A 22,286-nucleotide genomic window follows, 5' to 3' on the forward strand; every position below is an offset into this window, starting at 1 on the left:
GTCACATGTAACTACAGACACCAAGACCAGAGGAACGGTCAACACCACCTCAGTCACATGTAACTACAGACACTAAGACCAGAGGAACGGTCAACACCACCTCAGTCACATGTAACTACAGACACTAAGACCAGAGGAACTGTCAACACCACCTCAGTCACATGTAACTACAGACACTAAGACCAGAGGAACGGTCAACACCACCTCAGTCACATGTAACTACAGACACTAAGACCAGAGGAACTGTCAACACCACCTCAGTCACATGTAACTACAGACACTAAGACCAGAGGAACTGTCAACACCACCTCAGTCACATGTAACTACAGACACTAAGACCAGAGGAACTGTCAACACCACCTCAGTCACATGTAACTACAGACACTAAGACCAGAGGAACTGTCAACACCACCTCAGTCACATGTAACTACAGACACTAAGACCAGAGGAACTGTCAACACCACCTCAGTCACATGTAACTACAGACACTAAGACCAGAGGAACGGTCAACACCACCTCAGTCACATGTAATTACAGACACTAAGACCAGAGGAACGGTCAACACCACCTCAGTCACATGTAACTACAGACACTAAGACCAGAGGAACGGTCAACACCACCTCAGACACATGTAACTACAGACACTAAGACCAGAGGAACTGTCAACACCACCTCAGTCACATGTAACTACAGACACTAAGACCAGAGGAACGGTCAACACCACCTCAGACACATGTAACTACAGACACTAAGACCAGAGGAACTGTCAACACCACCTCAGTCACATGTAACTACAGACACTAAGACCAGAGGAACGGTCAACACCACCTCAGTCACATGTAACTACAGACACTAAGACCAGAGGAACGGTCAACACCACCTCAGTCACATGTAACTACAGACACTAAGACCAGAGGAACGGTCTACACCACCTCAGTCACATGTAACTACAGACACTAAGACCAGAGGAACGGTCTACACCACCGCAGTCACATGTAACTACAGACACTAAGACCAGAGGAACGGTCAACACCACCTCAGTCACATGTAACTACAGACACTAAGACCAGAGGAACGGTCTACACCACCGCAGTCACATGTAACTACAGACACTAAGACCAGAGGAACGGTCTACACCACCTCAGTCACATGTAACTACAGACACTAAGACCAGAGGAACTGTCAACACCACCTCAGTCACATGTAACTACAGACACTAAGACCAGAGGAACGTTCAACACCACCTCAGTCACATGTAACTACAGACACTAAGACCAGAGGAACTGTCAACACCACCTCAGTCACATGTAACTACAGACACTAAGACCAGAGGAACGGTCAACACCACCTCAGTCACATGTAACTACAGACACTAAGACCAGAGGAATGGTCAACACCACCTCAGTCACATGTAACTACAGACACTAAGACCAGAGGAACTGTCAACACCACCTCAGTCACATGTAACTACAGACACTAAGACCAGAGGAACGGTCAACACCACCTCAGTCACATGTAACTACAGACACTAAGACCAGAGGAACGGTCAACACCACCTCAGTCACATGTAACTACAGACACTAAGACCAGAGGAACGGTCAACACCACCTCAGTCACATGTAACTACAGACACTAAGACCAGAGGAACGGTCAACACCACCTCAGTCACATGTAACTACAGACACTAAGACCAGAGGAACGGTCAACACCACCTCAGTCACATGTAACTACAGACACTAAGACCAGATGAACTGTCAACACCACCTCAGACACATGTAACTACAGACACTAAGACCAGAGGAACTGTCAACACCACCTCAGTCACATGTAACTACAGACACTAAGACCAGAGGAACTGTCAACACCACCTCAGTCACATGTAACTACAGACACTAAGACCAGAGGAACGGTCAACACCACCTCAGTCACATGTAACTACAGACACTAAGACCAGAGGAACTGTCAACACCACCTCAGACACATGTAACTACAGACACTAAGACCAGAGGAACTGTCAACACCACCTCAGTCACATGTAACTACAGACACTAAGACCAGAGGAACGGTCAACACCACCTCAGTCACATGTAACTACAGACACTAAGACCAGAGGAACGGTCAACACCACCTCAGTCACATGTAACTACAGACACTAAGACCAGAGGAACGGTCAACACCACCTCTGTCAAAAACAATACAAACAGCGTGATAATGTGGAATCTGAATTGAAATCGTAAGTGAAGTGAAACGTACCGAATGTATCTGTAGACGAAAGGCAGTGAATGTAAGTCTTGAATAAAAACGGTTATTTAAATGTGGTTGTCAGGGTTACTTCCCTTTTCCACCTATCAGAGAGAACAGCTGCATTTCCTTTGGTTTCACCTTGAAGCAAAGTTAATTTAAAATTACGACTTTCACTTCTCTTTCAGTCTACTTACAACCTGTTAGTAAAGGACTTATTTTCACAAAGGACTAACTAGAGATATCTATATTGATTATGTTCATTACTAGCCACCGCAAGATTTCTACACAAAGAATGATGCATGTCTCCTATCAAGAACGTGTAGGCTATCAGTTGATGATTCATAAGTCGACCTCGGGCCTCAGAAAATAGGTTTTTAACCTCTAAGGATTTTCATCCTGGTTAAATAAAGGCTAAGCTAAATGAATATACCATAGCATTGGACTAAAAAAAGATATATTTCAGTATCACGTCACAGAGGCTTCTTTAGGCTCTGTAGATGGATGTATCACCTGTCTCTGACGGCCTGCAGGGCGATGCGGGAGTGTTTGGGGCGGAATGACAGGGGGAGGTGGAACTGGTGGTTAGCGCTGGGTTCAGTAACCTCCAAACCACCACCGCTCTGGGGATCTGGAGGAAGAAGGGATGGAGGGAGAGATGGAGGATGAGAGGAGAGGGAGGATGAGAGGAGAGGGAGGATGAGAGGAGAGAATGCAAGCAGCCGATGCTGTAAAAAAAGTGCACAAAACCACTAATCTTGCTCTGATTTGTCATCCTGAGATAAAATGTAGCGTAGTTTTATTTGATAAAATCCATTTTTATATTCAAATGTAGGAACTGGGTTCTACAGTTTGACCCCCCTGCTGTCTCTGGCTCCACACCCGCCCGGCCATCTAGATGTGTAAAGGTTAGTGTATTTTCTGTAGGGAAGCTAATTATCTATCATGTACGACATTCCTGGGAGTGTGTAAACTTATATATTTTTTTTATTACCATAGCATTTTTGTATGTTCTCTGTAGTTATGGTACTTGAAAATGTATCAATTGACCAATTCGGGACATTTGGGCAGACTCGTGACGTACACCTGGCTGACAAAATATTGTGTAGTGATGTAATTCTTCAATGGATCAGTCTGAAACTTTGCACACACACAGCTGCCATCTTGTGGACAGCGTCTAAATTACACCTAGAATCCCACATCCCTGTCTTGCCTTTCACCTGCATTTCAAAGACGACGCAAAAAATGAAAAATAAAACGCATGTTTTTTTGTTTGTATTATATTTTACCAGATCTAATGTGTTATATTATTTCTACCATTAGCTTATATCTGCTACATTGAGCCTCTCCAACAGCACCCTGGAGAGAGGCATGCTGGGAATGGACAAGCAACATATTTAACGCCCCTGCCTTTGACGAAGTGGGCACTGCTTACCACAGGGCAGCATCAGCACCACTCACCTAAAAAAGCCCATTATCCCACTAGTTAAAAGCATTTGTCATAATTTTGGGGGGGCAGAATTATATGATGTTTTATGTGTTGTTGGAGGCGCTTGTATTATCTTTTACCAGATCTATTGTGTTATATTCTCCTACATTAATTACACATTTCCACAAACTTCAAAGTGTTTTCCTTTCAAATAGTATCAATAATACGCATATCTTTGCTTCAGTTGTCTGAGCTACCGGCAGTTAGATTTGGGTATGTTATTTTAGTCTGACATTGAAAAAAAAGGGTCTGCTCCGTAATGCTATTAAGGGTTTATTATACAGTAGTTTCATTCACATTTGACTTACCCGTACAAAATTAAATCGCGCCACCGTAAATGCTACAAAACATTGTTATTTCCCTCCCCCATTTTGTTTAGAGAACTTCCTCAGGGCTGGTATTGGTGGGTTATTAAACGGAACCTATCACCTGTCTCTTACCATGCTCCGCCCCCTGCTGCTGCTCCTCCTCCTGAACGAAGCTAAACTCCTTCAGCCGCTCCTCCTCAAGCATCGATTGGCTGACCAGGGAGCTGGTCTCCTCGTCTGATTGGCTGCCTCGCCGGCTGATGACACGGTAGATGCCACAGTCCAGGACGTTGAAGCTCTCCTGAATAAAGAATAGATTGAGGGTACCAACAAAGACTTCATAACACATTCATAAGAAGGACATAAAGGCTTACGTCCCGCACTGCTTGTTATGTATGTATGTGTTGTGTATGGGTTATAAAAGTGTCTTTATGAAGACACTATACAAATTAAGTTACACTGAACATATTGTAAATCCTGAGACACCAATATATATAAAATCTCTTCAACTACCTTTAATAGTTGAGAACTACTGTGTCCTGATAGGGACAAACAGCACCTCCGGACAGACTCACATGAGAGGAGATGCTGCTCCTGCGACTGCTGGAGGCGGAGTCGAGAGGCTCCAGCTTGGCGACTACTTCCTCCAGCTGGCCAATCAGATCCAGGTGAGTGGTCACACTGAGCTGTGACCTCAGGTGATCCAGTCGGTCGATGGGAATCGACTTCCTGGCCTGGGAACGGTAAACAGATGAGCACGGAGGATATACAAATCATTCCTTAAGTTCTAGACCTCAGCTGAAGCTGGTAATGAATGGTGTGGCTGTTGAACAAGTTGAGGAAACTAAATTACTTGGTGTTACCTTAGATTGTAAACTGTCATGGTCAAAACATATAGATACAATGGTTGTAAAGATGGGGAGAGGTCTGGCCATAATAAAGAGATGCTCTGCTTTTTTGACACCACACAAAGCAAGTCCTGCAGCCTCTGGTTTTATCTTGATTATTGTCCAGTCGTGTGGTCGAGTGCTACAAGGAAAGACCTAGTTAAGCTGCAGCTGGCCCAGAACACAGCGGCACGTCTTGCTCTTCATTGTAATCAGAGGGCTGATATTAATACTATGCATGTCAGTCTCTCTTGGCTAAGAGTTGAGGAAAGACTGACTGCATCACTTCTTGTTTTTATAAGAAACATTAATGTGTTGGAAATTCCAAATTGTTTGCATAGTCAACTTACACGCAGTACTGACACACACACTTACCCCACTAGACATGCCACCAGGGGTCTTTTCACAGTCCCCAGGTCCAGAACAAATTCAAGGAAACGTACAGTATTATACAGAGCCATGAGTGCATGGAACTCCCTTACATCTCATATAGCGCAAGTGAACAGCAAACATGGTTTTAAAAAACAGATAAATCAACACCTCACAGCACAACGCCTCTCCCCCATGTGACCTACTGGTTGTGTGTAGGTACCGACATGTGACCTACTGGTTGTGTGTAGGTACCGACATGTGACCTACTGGTTGTGTGTAGGTACCGACATGTGACCTACTGGTTGTGTGTAGGTACCGACATGTGACCTACTGGTTGTGTGTAGGTACCGACATGTGACCTACTGGTTGTGTGTAGGTACCGACATGTGACCTACTGGTTGTGTGTAGGTACCGACATGTGACCTACTGGTTGTGTGTAGGTACCGACATGTGACCTACTGGTTGTGTGTAGGTACCGACATGTGACCTACTGGTTGTGTGTAGGTACTGACATGTGACCTACTGGTTGTGTGTAGGTACCGACATGTGACCTACTGGTTGTGTGTAGGTACTGACATGTGACCTACTGGTTGTGTGTAGGTACTGACATGTGACCTACTGGTTGTGTGTAGGTACTGACATGTGACCTACTGGTTGTGTGTAGGTACTGACATGTGACCTACTGGTTGTGTGTAGGTACTGACATGTGACCTACTGGTTGTGTGTAGGTACTGACATGTGACCTACTGGTTGTGTGTAGGTACTGACATGTGACCTACTGGTTGTGTGTAGGTACTGACATGTGACCTACTGGTTGTGTGTAGGTACTGACATGTGACCTACTGGTTGTGTGTAGGTACTGACATGTGCCCTACTGGTTGTGTGTAGGTACTGACATGTGCCCTACTGGTTGTGTGTATGAATTGACATGTGACCTACTGGTTGTGTGTACTGACATGTATGTGGAACTAGCTGTCTCCATTGGCATGGGCTAATGCCATTCTGCCTTCTCCCTGCAGCTCTCAGCCATTCTGCCTTCTCCCTACATCTCTCAGCCATTCTGCCTTCTCCCTACATCTCTCAGCCATTCTGCCTTCTCCCTGCAGCTCTCAGCCATTCTGCCTTCTCCCTGCAGCTCTCAGCCATTCTGCCTTCTCCCTACATCTCTCAGCCATTCTGCCTTCTCCCTGCAGCTCTCAGCCATTCTGCCTTCTCCCTGCAGCTCTCAGCCATTCTGCCTTCTCCCTGCAGCTCTCAGCCATTCTGCCTTCTCCCTGCAGCTCTCAGCCATTCTGCCTTCTCCCTGCAGCTCTCAGCCATTCTGCCTTCTCTCTGCAGCTCTCAGCCATTCTGCCTTCTCCCTGCAGCTCTCAGCCATTCTGCCTTCTCCCTGCAGCTCTCAGCCATTCTGCCTTCTCCCTGCAGCTCTCAGCCATTCTGCCTTCTCCCTGCAGCTCTCAGCCATTCTGCCTTCTCCCTACAGCAGTTACAGATCCATACAGCTATGGAGCCTCCATCCTACTAAACTACACTTCCTGAGTTAAATTCACACACAGGTGTTCAGAGCAGGTTAGATTAGATATTTATCCCAGGTGGTCTCGTTTGTCTTCCGTCTGTCAGTAAACGCTTTAACATGAAGATATGGCCGTGTGGGGAAACACTAACCCTAAGATGTGTACCAATTTAACCATTTTTTTTTTTTTTTTTAATTATTTCCTGGCTGATATGAAAGATATAGTCACCATGTTTCCAAAACGGTACCGCAAGCGATGCGTGTTAACGTTTCAGACCGCGCGTCTGGGCTCTTAACAAAAAGCCCTCTGTAAGGAAGATACTATCGTCAATAGGTACTAAAGCAGTTAGAGTCTATGAATGTGGTAGATCAAGGCTTAATTATGCCTAATGGGCGGGCCGGCTCTGAGAGAGGCCGTTTCCTCCTGCATGTGGTTGGAAGACCAATAGCGAAAGGAATATGAAGTTTGGGACACACAAGTGATGCTTCATGATAATCATAAATGGTTTTAACGTGAGCATTTTTTTTTGTCAATATCCAATATGTGGTTTTGTTTAGGAACTTTTTGTTAGTTTGACATTTTGGCATTGTGAAACCAACTGAACCAAATGAAAAATAAATAAATAAATACAACGTAATAAAGAGTCTAACTCTTGATTCGAACTATAAGCGCCATAAGAGACCTGCAGTAATATGAGTCTCACCTTGCTGGGGGCGATTGCATGCTGGAACATCACACAGACCGTGGCCGCTAGAGACCACGCCTCCCTGCGTAGCAGCCTGTCGACACACCGCTCCACAGACAACAGCGAGAGGTGGGACAAGCGGCCGTCACCATGGAGACAGAACACCTCGTTGCGGTACACCGCTATCTCAACCACGTCTGAAGAAGAAAAATGAAAAATAATTGAGCGTCTCCATTTTCTTTTCAGATCATTAATTCATCTTTTTGGCTTTTTAACCGAAGGGTAGTAGAGAAACATCTAGAAACATCTAGAGACATCTAGAGACATAAATAGTCACAGATCTGAAATGTACACTCAAATACAACATATACTGAACTAAATTATAAAAACGCAACATGCAACGATTTCTAATCTATGGATTTCACATGACTTGACAGGGGTGCAGCCATGGGTGCCCAGCCAATCAGAATGCCCTTTTCACCACAATGGGGCTTTATTACAGACAGAAATAGTCATTACACACACTCCTCCCCCGACAATCCCACAGGTGAAGAAGCAGTGGACATTCCTGCAGTCAACATGCCAATTGTACGCTCCCTCAAAACTTGAGACATCTGTGGCATTGTGTTGTGTGACAAAACTGCACATTTTAGAGTGGCCTTTTATTGTCCCCCAGCACAAGGTGCATCTGTGTAATGATCATGCTGTTTAATCAGCTTCTTGATATGCCACACCTGTCAGGTGGATGGATTATCTTGACAAAGGAGAAATGCTCACTAACAGGGATGTCAATACATTTGTGCACAACATTTGAGAGAAATAACATTTTTGTGCGTATGGAACATTTCTGGTATCTTTTATTTCAGCTCATGAAACCAAACACATCACATGTTGCGTTTATATTTTTGTCCAGTGTAGTTAGTTTGTTGTTATTGGAGAATGCTGAACTAAAGCTACTGCTACTAACCTTTGACCTCGGTCCACAGCAGTACCTGGCCACTCTGAGGAGTGAAGACATAGATAGCCGAGTCTGTCCAGGTCAGCAGGTTCTGATCCCCAAAGTATAACAGTCTGGGGAAGGCTATGGACTGGGAACTCTTCTGGGCTGGGTTGTAATGGGGCTCACTTCTGCAGATAAAAAAAAACAAAAAACAGAATTAGTGTAAAGGACGTCACACGGCTTTAAAGCGAGTACAGCTTCCTTCTGGTCATACAGAGGCTCGAAGTCAGGACCTCTGCCTCGTAAACACGTGACCGCCCTCCTGAAGCGTCTTACCCAGTCGTGCTACCGAAATGCTAGCTATTTGTCCAAAAGTTATAGAACACCTACTCATTCAAGGGTTTTTCTTTATTTTTACTATTTTCTACATTGTAGAATAATAGTGAAGACATCAAAACTATGAAATAACACATTTGGAATCATGTCCGGTGAGAATATTATTGAAGAGAAGATTTATGATAAAAACATCCTAAAGATTGATTATATACATCCTTTGACATGTTTCTACGAACTTTAATGGAACTTTTTTGACTTTTCGTCTGGACTTTGTGCCCGCGCTTTGTGCATTTGGATTACTGGACTAAACGCGCAAACAAAAAGGAGGTATTTGGACATAAAGATTAACTTTATCGAACAAAACTAACATTTATTGTCTAACATGGAGACCTGGGAGTGCCATCAGATGAAGATCATCAAAGGTTTGTGATTAATTTTAAGGCTATTTCTGACTTTTGTGACACCTCTACTTCTTTGGAAAATGGCTGTATGGTTTTGTGGCTAGGCGCTGACCTAACATAATCGCATGGTGTGCTTTCGCCGTAAAGCCTTTTTGAAATCGGACACTGAATAATAAACAAGAAGTTTGTTTTTAAAATGGTGTATAATACTTGTATGTTTGAGGAATTTTAATTATGAAATTTCTGTTGTTTGAATTTGACACCCTGCAATTTCACTGGCTGTTGGCGAGGTGGGACGCTCACGTCCCGATCGATCCCAGAGAGGTTAATCCATTTTGACCTCAGGCTGTAACACAACAAAATGTAGAATAAGTCAAAAGGGTATATTTCCTGAAGGCCACCGTACACACACCTGTAGCTGATGAGAGGTACAGATGGTACGGCCAGCAGCTGTTTAAACTGGTGCGTGCTGAGGACATCTCCACTGAAGCTGGCCTCCCAGACTCTAGACCCAGGCCTGGCGCAGTACAGCAGAGGAGGTTGGCCAGCAGTCACGCCACGGCTCAGAGGGAAGAAACACGCTCCGTACTCCCCATCACGCTCCTTGTTACCGACACGCCAGAACTTCTCCCTGTGGATCGTGAGAGGAGGAACTGGGTCGTACCTTTTAACCTTATAGACCAAACCTGAGACATTGACCAGATAATATTACACACTAATATTAAAATGTTAATAAATGATTTATTTTTTATATTAAATATATAATATATAAAAAATATCTTCTTCTATGCTTCCACAACACTTCTGTAACATCTGGGCGGCCTACTGCCCCCAGTTACATCCCCACACTCACCTCTCCGTGTCACAGAGGTAGCAGCGGCTGAGAGAGGACACAAGTAGTCGTCCGTCCAGATAACCCAGCTGAACCACCCTGGAATCCACAGTAGTGATGGTCTGGATGGGGAAGATCACAAACGCTGAGCCCTGGACAACACAGAACAAAGGATCGTGGGAATAGACAGGATAAGTAAGATGGAGATTGTAAATAGATCACGGGAATGGGGACGGGGGAAAAAAACTGTACCTGATAATCAATTCATTAAGTGCAGTAGCTATTCCTAGCTTGGTGCCAGATGTTTGCTGTACAGCCAACCATGACCAGTGTTCTCATGCCAGACATTTGGCATGACAAAGACCATAGGAGTTGGCATGACAAAGACCATAGGAGTTGGCATGACAAAGACCATAGGAGTTGGCATGACAAAGACCATAGAGGTGGCATGACAGCACAAATAGAGATGGGACCAGGCTAATATAACTTTCACCTCCCCAAAATAAAACCCAACGGTGAGTTCCCACTACCTTTCCGAGTTTGGAGGATCCAGCGCGGAGGAAGGACACCTTGCCCCCCTTGTCCCCAGCAAACACCCTGAGGGCTGCAGTGTCCCAGCAGAGAGAGGTGACCGTCTGGCCACGGTGTTCCCATGAAACACTGACCCTCTCTGGTCTGCCACGACGCTCCAGCTGAAGCTCCCACACTACCACCAGGCCCTGACTGAGAGAGGACAGACAGACAGACAGATCACCACCGGGCCCTGACTGAGAGAAGACAGACAGATCACCACCGGGCCCTGACTGAGAGAAGACAGACAGACAGACAGACAGACAGACAGATCACCACCGGGCCCTGACTGAGAGAAGACAGACAGACAGACAGATCACCACCGGGCCCTGACTGAGAGAAGACAGACAGATCACCACCGGGCCCTGACTGAGAGAAGACAGACAGATCACCACCGGGCCCTGACTGAGAGAAGACAGACAGACAGACAGATCACCACCGGGCCCTGACTGAGAGAAGACAGACAGACAGACAGATCACCACCGGGCCCTGACTGAGAGAAGACAGACAGACAGACAGATCACCACCGGGCCCTGACTGAGAGAAGACAGACAGATCACCACCGGGCCCTGACTGAGAGAAGACAGACAGACAGACAGACAGACAGACAGATCACCACAGGGCCCTGACTGAGAGAAGACAGACAGACAGACAGACAGACAGACAGACAGACAGACAGACAGACAGACAGACAGACAGACAGACAGAGACAGACAGACAGACAGACAGACAGACAGACAGACAGACAGACAGACAGACAGACAGACAGATCACCACCGGGCCCTGACTGAGAGAAGACAGACAGACAGACAGATCACCACCGGGCCCTGACTGAGAGAAGACAGACAGACAGACAGACAGACAGACAGACAGACAGACAGACAGACAGACAGACAGACAGACACAGGACAAGAGACAGTAGGATAGTACTAACACCTAGACTACCAGACCCTGACTAGAGGACAAGAGACAGTAGTATAGTATTAACACCTAGACTACCAGACCCTGACTAGAGGACAAGAGACAGTAGTATAGTATTAACACCTAGACTACCAGACCCTGACTAGAGGACAAGAGACAGTAGTATAGTACTAACACCTAGACTACCAGACCCTGACTAGAGGACAAGAGACAGTAGTATAGTATTAACACCTAGACCACCAGGCCCTGACTAGAGGACAAGAGACAGTAGTATAGTATTAACACCTAGACTACCAGACCCTGACTAGAGGACAAGAGACAGTAGTATAGTATTAACACCTAAACTACCACCAGACCCTGACTAGAGGACAAGAGACAGTAGTATAGTACTAACACCTAGACTACCAGACCCTGACTAGAGGACAAGAGACAGTAGTATAGTATTAACACCTAGACTACCAGACCCTGACTAGAGGACAAGAGACAGTAGTATAGTATTAACACCTAGACTACCACCAGACCCTGACTAGAGGACAAGAGACAGTAGTATAGTACTAACACCTAGACTACCAGACCCTGACTAGAGGACAAGAGACAGTAGTATAGTACTAACACCTAGACTACCAGACCCTGACTAGAGGACAAGAGACAGTAGTATAGTACTAACACCTAGACTACCACCAGACCCTGACTAGAGGACAAGAGACAGTAGTATAGTACTAACACCTAGACTACCAGACCCTGACTAGAGGACAAGAGACAGTAGGATAGTATTAACACCTAGACTACCAGACCCTGACTAGAGGACAAGAGACAGTAGGATAGTATTAACACCTAGACTACCAGACCCTGACTAGAGGACAAGAGACAGTAGGATAGTATTAACACCTAGACTACCAGACCCTGACTAGAGGACAAGAGACAGTAGGATAGTATTAACACCTAGACTACCAGACCCTGACTAGAGGACAAGAGACAGTAGTATAGTATTAACACCTAGACTACCAGACCCTGACTAGAGGACAAGAGACAGTAGGATAGTATTAACACCTAGACCACCAGACCCTGACTAGAGGACAAGAGACAGTAGGATAGTATTAACACCTAGACTACCAGACCCTGACTAGAGGACAAGAGACAGTAGTATAGTACTAACACCTAGACTACCAGACCGTGATTGAGACACACAGAGAGAGAAAACCTTGCATCCCAAATCTACCCCTAGTTTATCTACAACCAGGTCCTGACTTCCAACATGCAGAGAAAGACAGAGAGACAGGGAGAGAGGCAGACTGGGAGGCAGACTGGGAGAGAGGCAGACTGGGAGAGAGGCAGACTGGGAGGCAGACTGGGAGGCAGACTGGGAGGCAGACTGGGAGGCAGACAGGGAGGCAGACAGGGAGAGAGGCAGACTGGGAGGCAGACAGACAGGAAAGCAAACTGAAAAAGCCTGACACTTACTTATTGAAGTAGTTGAAGTCACTGAAAGTAAGTAAACATGTGAACTTCAAACTTAATTTCTATGCTTTGAGTTATTTTTAAAACATTTTTTTTACCTTGTTGCCACAGCAATAAAGTCTTCATCATGTGGACAACATGACACCTGAGTGATAGATCCCTCCTGGAATAGAAGAAATAGTACACTTATTGATCCCTGGCCGAGTCATACCAAAGACAGGAAAAATGGGAACTGGCACACAGAATTAAGGAGATGGATTATGGGTAAGGCCCTGCGATAGACTAGTGTCCTGTCCAGGGGGTGTACTGGTACATCAAGCTGCCTCACACTACAGAAACAGGAGATAGACTAGTGTCCTGTCCAGGGGGTGTACTGGTACATCAAGCTGCCTCTTGCTACAGAAACAGGAGATAGACTAGTGTCCTGTCCAGGGGGTGTACTGGTACATCAAGCTGCCTCTTGCTACAGAAACAGGAGATAGACTAGTGTCCTGTCTAGGGGGTGTACTGGTACATCAAGCTGCCTCACACTACAGAAACAGGAGATGTGCTGTTCTGGCTCGCTCGTGCAATGTTCTTAAAAACAGGAGTATGTACAGTATCTATCTAAACAAAACAACAAACTGGTCGTATATCCTGTCAATCCGTTTATTATTGAATTGTATTACCAGGGAGAAGACGACAACATTATATACGCTACCTTATGTGTGAGGATGAGCCTCTGCTTCCATCCTTCCCTCTGGATGAGGTGCAGCCCTCCAGCTGATGTTCCTAAAGCTAGCCACTTCCTCGATACTGCCAGGCAGGTGCACTGACAGACAAGAAAAGAGAGGGTTTTTAAAATCAGGCTTCAATAAACAATTCATTGATATATACAGCCTGACACATTGGAGTGTAAATGTTCCTTACAAGCCAGAATGTTGAAGAAAAAAAAATACATTTAAACTTATTCTACCGGTTGTCTGTCCTCCAGCTGCTCGAAATTTGAGACAAAATATCCACAGGAAGGTATTGTTCGCCCAACCTTCTAGAGAGCCGGTGAGTTTGCCACTGCCAGCGAGCAACTTTCTGTCTGTGGTTGGGTTACACTGGGCTACCGTTTACATATCGGGCTACCGTTTACATATCGGGCTACCGTTTACATATCGGGCTACCGTTTACATATCGGGCTACCGTTTACATATCGGGCTACCGTTTACATATCGGGCTACCGTTTACATATCGGGCTACCGTTTACATATCGGGCTACCGTTTACATATCGGGCTACCGTTTACATATCGTGCTACCGTTTACATATTGGGCTACCGTTTACATATCGTGCTACCGTTTACATATCGGGCTACCGTTTACATATCGGGCTACCGTTTACATATTGTGCTATCGTTTACATATCGGGCTACCGTTTACATATTGTGCTACCGTTTACATATTGTGTTATCGTTTACATATTGTGCTATCATTTACATATTTTGCAAACCCGTTTACATATTGTGCTACCTGCAACCGTTTACATATTGTGCTACCGTTTACATATTGTGCTACCGTTTACATATTGTGTTATCGTTTACATATTGTGCTGTCTGCTACCGTTTACATATCGTGCTACCATTTACATATTGTGCTATCGTTTACATATCGTGCTACCGTTTACATATCGTGCTACCGTTTACATATCGTGCTGTCTGCTACCATTTACATATTGTGCTGTCTGCTACCATTTACATATTGTGCTGTCTGCTACCATTTACATATTGTGCTATCGTTTACATATTGTGCTGTTTGCTACCGTTTACATATTGTGCTTCCATTTACATATTGTGCTACCATTTACATATTGTGCTACCGTTTACATATTGTGCTGTTTGCTATCGTTTACATATTGTGCTACCGTTTACATATCGTGCTGTCTGCTATCGTTTACATATTGTGCTATCGTTTACATATTGTGCTGTCTGCTACCATTTACATATTGTGCTTCCATTTACATATTGTGCTATCATTTACATAGTGCTATCGTTTACATATTGTGCTGTTTGCTATCATTTACATATTGTGCTACCGTTTACATATCGTGCTGTCTGCTATCGTTTACATATTGTGCTATCGTTTACATATTGTGCTGTCTGCCAGCATTTACATATTGTGCTACCATTTACATATTGTGCTACCATTTACATATTGTGCTACCATTTACATATTGTGCTACCATTTACATATTGTGCTGTTTGCTATCGTTTACATATTGTGCTACCGTTTACATATCGTGCTGTCTGCTATCGTTTACATATTGTGCTATCGTTTACATATTGTGCTGTCTGCTACCATTTACATATTGTGCTATCGTTTACATATTGTGCTGTTTGCTATCGTTTACATATTGTGCTACCGTTTACATATCGTGCTGTCTGCTATCGTTTACATATTGTGCTATCGTTTACATATTGTGCTGTCTGCTACCGTTTATATATCATGCTACCGTTTACATATTGTGCTATCGTTTACATATCGTGCTACCGTTTACATATTGTGCTATCGTTTACATATTGTGCTGTCTGCTACCGTTTACATATCGTGCTACCATTTACATATTGTGCTGTCTGCTACCATTTACATATTGTGCTATCGTTTACATATTGTGCTGTCTGCTACCGTTTATATATCATGCTACCATTTACATATTGTGCTGTCTGCTATCATTTACATATTGTGCTATCGTTTACATATCGTGCTATCGTTTACATATCGTGCTGTCTGCTATCATTTACATATTGTGCTACCGTTTTCATATTGTGCTACCGTTTACATATTGTGCTATCATTTACATATTTTGCTATCCGTTTACATATTGTGCTACCTGCAACCGTTTACATATTGTGCTACCGTTTACATATTGTGCTACCGTTTACATATTGTGCTATCGTTTACATATTGTGCTGTCTGCTACCATTTACATATTGTGATACCGTTTACATATTGTGATACCGTTTGCATATTGTGATACCATTTACATATTGTGCTATCTGTTTACATATTGTGCTACCTGCAACCGTTTACATATTGTGCTATCGTTTACATATTGTGCTAGTGTTTACGTCACAGAAGATCGGAAATACAAACATATTTCTACATATTTTGTCTCAAATTTCGAACAGCTGAAGGACAAACCACACAGACAACCGGTAAAATAAGTTCAAATGTAAATTCAACCTTCTGGCTTGTAACGAACATTTACACGATTTTGCACTCCAACGTGCCAGGCTGTGTATATCAATTGTGTATTACAGACTGATTAATCAGACTAAAACAAACTATTCACAGGAGATGGAAAGTACTTTTATTTTTTAAATTCAATACACTAGGGGCGGCAGGTAGCCTAGTGGTTAGAGCGTTGGGCCAGTAACCGAAAGGTTGCTAGATCGAATACCCGAGCTGACAAGGTAAAAATCTGTCATTCTGCCCCTGAACAAGGCAGTTAACCCACTGTTGTGGTAAGCCGTCATTGTAAATAAGAATTTGTTCTTAACTGACTTAAATAAAAGGTTAAATAAAAACCTTACAATCCACTTGATATCTCTTCCTTCAACAAATCAATTGAATTTTTGGAGTCGAACCTGTAAACTTTTCTCAACTAATAATAACGTGCATGCGTGACCTACCTTAAGCCTGCCAGAGTCCAGGCGGAGGGCAGAGAGCAGGGGGTCCAGACAGTCAAACTCAGCCAGCACATGACTCTGGACTTCAGGCACTACAGGTAACATGGGCATGGTTACAGTCCTGACCAGCTTAGAGAGAAGGAGAGAATGGGATAGAGAAGGAGAGAAGGGGAAGGAAATGAGGGAGAGAGAATATATTGTTTTATTTCCTGCTGTCACAGTACCAGACACCACACACACACACACACACACACACACACACACACACACACACACACACACACACACACACACACACACACACACACACACACACACACACACACACACACACACACACACACACACACACACACACACACACACACAGAGAGAGAGAAGCACAACTTGAGCAACAGATTTTGTAAAAAGCTTGGTCTAGGGGCCATAGAAAACGTTTTTCTAGCACAGTCTAATCAAACCAACATTTTATTTTTGTTATTTTTTTTATTTCACCAGGTAGGCTAGTTGAGAACAAGTTCTCATTTGCAACTGCGACCTGGCCAAGATAAAGCATAGCAATTCGACACATACAACAACACAGAGTTACACATGGAATAAACAAAACATACAGTCAATAATACAGTAGAAAAAAGAAAACAAAAAGTCTATATACAGTGAGTGTAAATGAGGTAAGATAAGGGAGTTAAGGCAATAAATAGGCCATGGTGGCGAAGTAATTACAATATAGCAATTAAACACTGGAATGGTAGATGTGCAGAAGATTAATGTGCAAGTAGAGATACTGGAGTGCAAAGGAGCAAGATAAATAAATAAATACAGTATGGGGATGAGGTAGATAGATATTTATGGGGATGAGGTAGATAGAGGAATTGGCTTTGGGGGTGACCAGTGAGAGATACCTGCTGGAGCGCATGCTGCTATGGTGATCAGTGAACTGAGATAAGGCGGGCTCAACGTCAACAGTGAAGAGGCGACTCCGGGATGCTGGCCTTCTAGAGTTGCAAAGAAAAAGCCATATCTCAGACTGGCCAATAAAATAAAAGATTAAAATGGGCAAAAGAACACAGACACTGGACAGAGGAACTCTGCCTAGAAGGCCAGCATCCCGGAGTCGCCTCTTCACTGTTGACGTTGAGACTGGTGTTTTGGCCGCGGTGCAACTTAAAAATAGCCCAAAAACCCGCAACCCATATTTTTTGTAAAACCGCGAACATGGCAACACTGTACGCGGCACCAATCAGAGAGCGTTGTTACTGTAGTGCTCAAGTGACTGCAGTTTGCTAAATGAAACGGCCACTGAATTGATGCAAATAATCATGACAGCATTCCGCTAGATATTAACCCTAAACCCTAATCACACGGGACTAGTATTATTATGTAATTATCACTCCAGCATGTACCTGTAATTTGTGTTGTTGTCGCACTGCTTTGATTTATCTTGGCCAGGTCGCAGTTGTAAATGAGAACTTGTTCTCAACTGGCCTACCTGGTGAAATAAAAGTTCAATAAAAAGTGTTTTCCCTAATTCAAAATGGACCGTTAATAACGGAAGCCTGGATGCTATTCTAGGCGTGAACATATTTGACATGCCTAATATTGGCATTCATGTCGGAGAAAGTCAAAATAATAATGCATATCAATAAGAATCATGAACTGTCTGTAACCTATGCAGACATTTAATTAACTGACGCATTTGGCAATTCATCAATTCATTGGCACAATATCGTCCACTTCATCTTTTAAAAGAGAAGTATGGCACTAGATATGTGACAAAACAGATCATTCATCTGTAGGCTGCCTACATAACGCTTTGTTTTAAGCATCAATTTGTTCCCATGTTTTTACACAAATTGTGTACAGCATCTGTTAAATTCTGTAATATCCCTCAAAAACACTTGGATGACGATTCGCACGGGATAAGTACTATCAGAGGACCTGGGAGTTTGCCGAAAAATTGTAGGGTTTTTAGAGCTTGGATAATAGTACAAATTACTGCCATGGCAGATTCGGGACGGGACTAAAATGACGGATGTGGTTTGTACTCGTACACATAACTAAATGACCTGCCCGGTAAAATGTATCCCATCCCGGGATTAGTTTTACTGAGGGAGGTCGAGTAATGTAATTATGTGCACGAGCACTAAACACCACATCTGTTATTTAAATCCCGTCCGAATCTGCCATGGCATTCATTTTTACATGGCAGGAGAGTAACAATTCCAGCCGGAATAACCTACAGTTTTTTGGGGCGAACTCCAAGCTCCTCTGATAATACTAGTCCCGTGCGAATTGACATCCGTGTGTTTTGAGAGAAATGTCTGAGTTTGACAGGTGTTGCTCGCCGGTTTGAGCAAGAAAACTAACTGATTCGATAAAATGAACGAAGTGCTGCGCATGAACTATACATGAATGGCCTACACGTATCAACTTTCACAGTGAATGCTTTTGTTTCTGTTTTGTGCGTATGAATATTGCCAAACGCATCAGTAAAAAAATATTGCGCATATTTAATGCAACCCTTGCTGTTAATAGATCGCAACGCAGCATACAACTGACCTAAACGTTTAGAAATTATAAATTTACATTTGTCATCCATAGCCTTTAAAACGCATCTCAAGTGCAGCTGCAATGTTTAGCTCACCCCTCTGAAGGATGGGGGGCATTTAGGAAGTACTGCGGATCACTAAAACAACTAAATGATTATGATCGCACTTCCTCAATTCAAACATTATTGCGACACTATACCAAAGATGGTTTAGACACTTGAGAGGAGAAAAAAGGGGTCGAATTATCAGTGTAGCAGCAGCCTGTTATCGCCTGGATTTATTGAAATATCTTCACGCCTAGAAAAAGAAACAACTCCAGGCTTCCGTCATAACTGTCAATTTTATGAAAACAAAAACAAGAAATAATTACAGGGGACAGTTTGGGGAATAAAAAATATATATATCCCGTCCAAATTGTCCTCTGTAATAACGGACAGACAGGAGCATTCCTGAGCAGTTTCAGAAAGTTGCAGGAAAATACGAGTCACTGATGCATTTTCCAATAAGTTAAATACATGGTTTATTTCCTACTAAGTTCAATACATTTTTGAATATTGTTTAATTCCCGTTTAATTTGTCTGGATTCCGTCTGCGTTTTCCCGCAAAGGGAAATTTTATAGGGACCTACCAGTATTATAGGGACCTACCAGTATTAGCCAACCCTCAGCTGCCTTCTGTCATATGACTCTCACCATCCTCCTCTCAAATGGAAACATCATGACTCCACTTTCCCCCACCAGCTACCAAGAGTTAAAAAAAAAATAAAGGTAACTGTAAAAAGCACTAATGCATATTAGGGAAAACCTTTTGAGAAAATGTATGATCAGCAAACCAAAAAAAAGTTTAATCTCTGAACCTAAGCTAAAGGGTTTTACTTTAAATGACTTTGAACCACCATCTGACAGCTAGTTCACTGCAAAGAACTTGACAACAAACGTTCACATTCCGACAATGCAGCCAGTTGTCACAGCTAACGTTAGATAATGAAAGTAACACTTGCTGCTGAAAACTGTGTAAACTAAGTTAGGTTTGTTCACTTTACATTGTATATCTTAGTCAACAGCGCTTGAATTTAGTTGGCCATCTGAAAGTAACTGGTTTTGGCTTGATTTGAAGGCATTTGTAAACTTTGGGGGTCGGTAGGTAGTATGAATAAATGACCTAACGATGGCTGGGCATCACGGGACCCTGCGTAGTGGGAAAGTGCCTCCACAATCCCCCGATACAATGGAAAATCGCATATCTTCGCTATCTAATGTGGAAAAACGCAAACTAAGTTACGTTTATTTGTTTTGAATAGTCAGCTTTGTGTCTGACTGACCATTGTCCATTATCAAATATTGTTGTTTGATAGGTAACGTTAATTAGCAAGCTAACCAGCGGTCTCGCTTGCATGGGTTAGGGAAAGTTAGCGAGCTAACGTTAGCGGCTAGGCAATCGTTTGTTTAGTTTTGTGACAGACTTACCAGGCATTACAGTCCCGCTGTTTAAATCGCGATCCAATCTTCGTGATACACAGTTACTATCAGTTCATGTCCTTAGCCGTGTGTCTAACGTTAGTTGTTTACTTTCTAGCTAGAATGAACTGTCGACTCCTCCGCCTACGGTTGTGGTGGGACACTTCCTGAAAAGTCAGAATTGACTGGTACTAGTCTTTCAAGGAGGTGTGTCCCCACTACACTAGACTGTTCAGTACCAAAAATGTTATTTGACATGTTTAAATCCACGAGTTATTAAATGAATGTAACCATGATCATTCGTTTGTCAGCAAAAATGAAATAAAAACCCTGCGTGATGGTTTGTCAGTGTGTAGAATAAGACATGGCTGATTAGTTCACTGTGCATAATAATACATGTAAACCTTCATAATAAATCAGTGTTTTAGGTTCATGGAAATAGAACCCCCCCCCTCGCATCTTGTTTCTGAGTGTGCACTACTTTCAGTGGCGCAGGCACACTTCATAGGCAAGTGTTGGGTTAGTGGTGCAGTCCATTAGCAACCCTCTATTGATTGAAACATGAGAAAATGCCCAAGACATCCTCTGCAGCACACACCAAAATAGCCCACTAACATGAGACGATAGGGCTGTTTCCTAAATAGCACTACATAGTGCACTACTTATGACTGGAGTACTATGTATTGAATTGTATTTTTTAAATTTAACTAGGCAAGTCAGTTAAGAACAAATTCTTATTTACAATGACGGTCTACCCCCCCCCCCCAGGCCAAACCCAGACGACGCCGGGACAATTGTGCGACCCCTTATGGGACTCACAATCACGGGCCGGTTGTGATACAGCCTGGAATCGAACCAGGGTTTGTAATGACGCCACTCGAGAGCCCGACTGCCATTTTGATGTAAGGAATGAAATGATTGCACAGACTGGATTCCTCCAGATGATATTAAAAAAAAGAACACGAGACAAAAATATTGTTCCATCTCTACGACAAAGAGGCTGTCAAATGTTAACCCAAACGCAAAGCACCATGAGAGTAACACTGCTTTACAGAGCTTATTTTCTCTTGATTCATAAAGCCTCCCAGAATAGTAGTGCTGATGTAGGATCAGTTTGCCTTTTAGGTCATAATGAATCAAAATTCAAAAAGGCACTCGCACATCCGAGCTATATTTATTTGCAGGTGCATGGTAACAATTGAATAACATGTGAAAAAAATAAAGAAATCCGCACACTGCTCTGACGGATACGTAAAGCTTAATAAAGAGCAGCGATTCTAGCAAGAGCAGTGTGTGGGTTTCTTCTTTCTCAGATAATACATCTGATCCTAGATCAGCACTCCTACTCAGTTTGTGAATACGGCCCTGATGAGAGCCTACAGCCTGGTTAAACCACCAGACTGAACACAATTAGCACATTCACTCTGGTATAACCAGGCTACGATAGAGAGCCTACTGTAGTCTTCATTCTGACAGATGGGCATTTCTGAAGAATTTGAGACAACAACTACATGTAATTATTCTGGTTGAACACAGCTCTGGGGTGTAGTTTCACCCTAGGTACAGATCTAGGATCAGCTTCCCCTAACCTTAACCAATAGTGGGGGAAAAGAAAATATGACCTCAGATCAGTGTCTAGGGGCAACATCATCCTAGGGGATGATATACAGCA

At 43.4% G+C, this 22,286-nt stretch overlaps 1 protein-coding gene across 5 annotated transcripts in view; it reads right to left on the minus strand.

Annotated features, from left to right (window-relative positions):
- Nucleotides 1-20,785, minus strand: part of hps5 (HPS5 biogenesis of lysosomal organelles complex 2 subunit 2) — a 36,165-nt gene extending 15,380 nt beyond the window's left edge. Inside the window, exons 1-13 of one of the 5 annotated variants that reach the window (XM_071405224.1) lie at nt 20,624-20,785; nt 17,511-17,603; nt 16,612-16,737; nt 13,655-13,765; nt 13,053-13,117; nt 10,536-10,728; nt 10,027-10,157; nt 9,586-9,804; nt 8,464-8,624; nt 7,515-7,693; nt 4,614-4,772; nt 4,171-4,339; nt 2,755-2,872 (exon numbers count right to left, since the gene is read on the minus strand). In XM_071405224.1, the coding sequence (XP_071261325.1) occupies nt 2,755-2,872; nt 4,171-4,339; nt 4,614-4,772; nt 7,515-7,693; nt 8,464-8,624; nt 9,586-9,804; nt 10,027-10,157; nt 10,536-10,728; nt 13,053-13,117; nt 13,655-13,765; nt 16,612-16,719 (1,613 nt within the window). In that variant the 5' untranslated portion in view covers nt 16,720-16,737; nt 17,511-17,603; nt 20,624-20,785. Of the gene's footprint in view, nt 1-2,754; nt 2,873-4,170; nt 4,340-4,613; nt 4,773-7,514; nt 7,694-8,463; nt 8,625-9,585; nt 9,805-10,026; nt 10,158-10,535; nt 10,729-13,052; nt 13,118-13,654; nt 13,766-16,611; nt 16,738-17,510; nt 17,604-19,804; nt 19,898-20,623 lie in introns of all 5 variants that reach the window. The other 4 variants (XM_071405225.1, XM_071405226.1, XM_071405223.1 and 1 more) reach the window with 4 other exon arrangements.
- Nucleotides 20,786-22,286: the final 1,501 nt, after the last annotated feature.

The sequence above is a fragment of the Salvelinus alpinus genome, chromosome 6, assembly GCF_045679555.1.
Source record: "Salvelinus alpinus chromosome 6, SLU_Salpinus.1, whole genome shotgun sequence".
Classification (NCBI taxonomy): domain Eukaryota; kingdom Metazoa; phylum Chordata; class Actinopteri; order Salmoniformes; family Salmonidae; genus Salvelinus; species Salvelinus alpinus.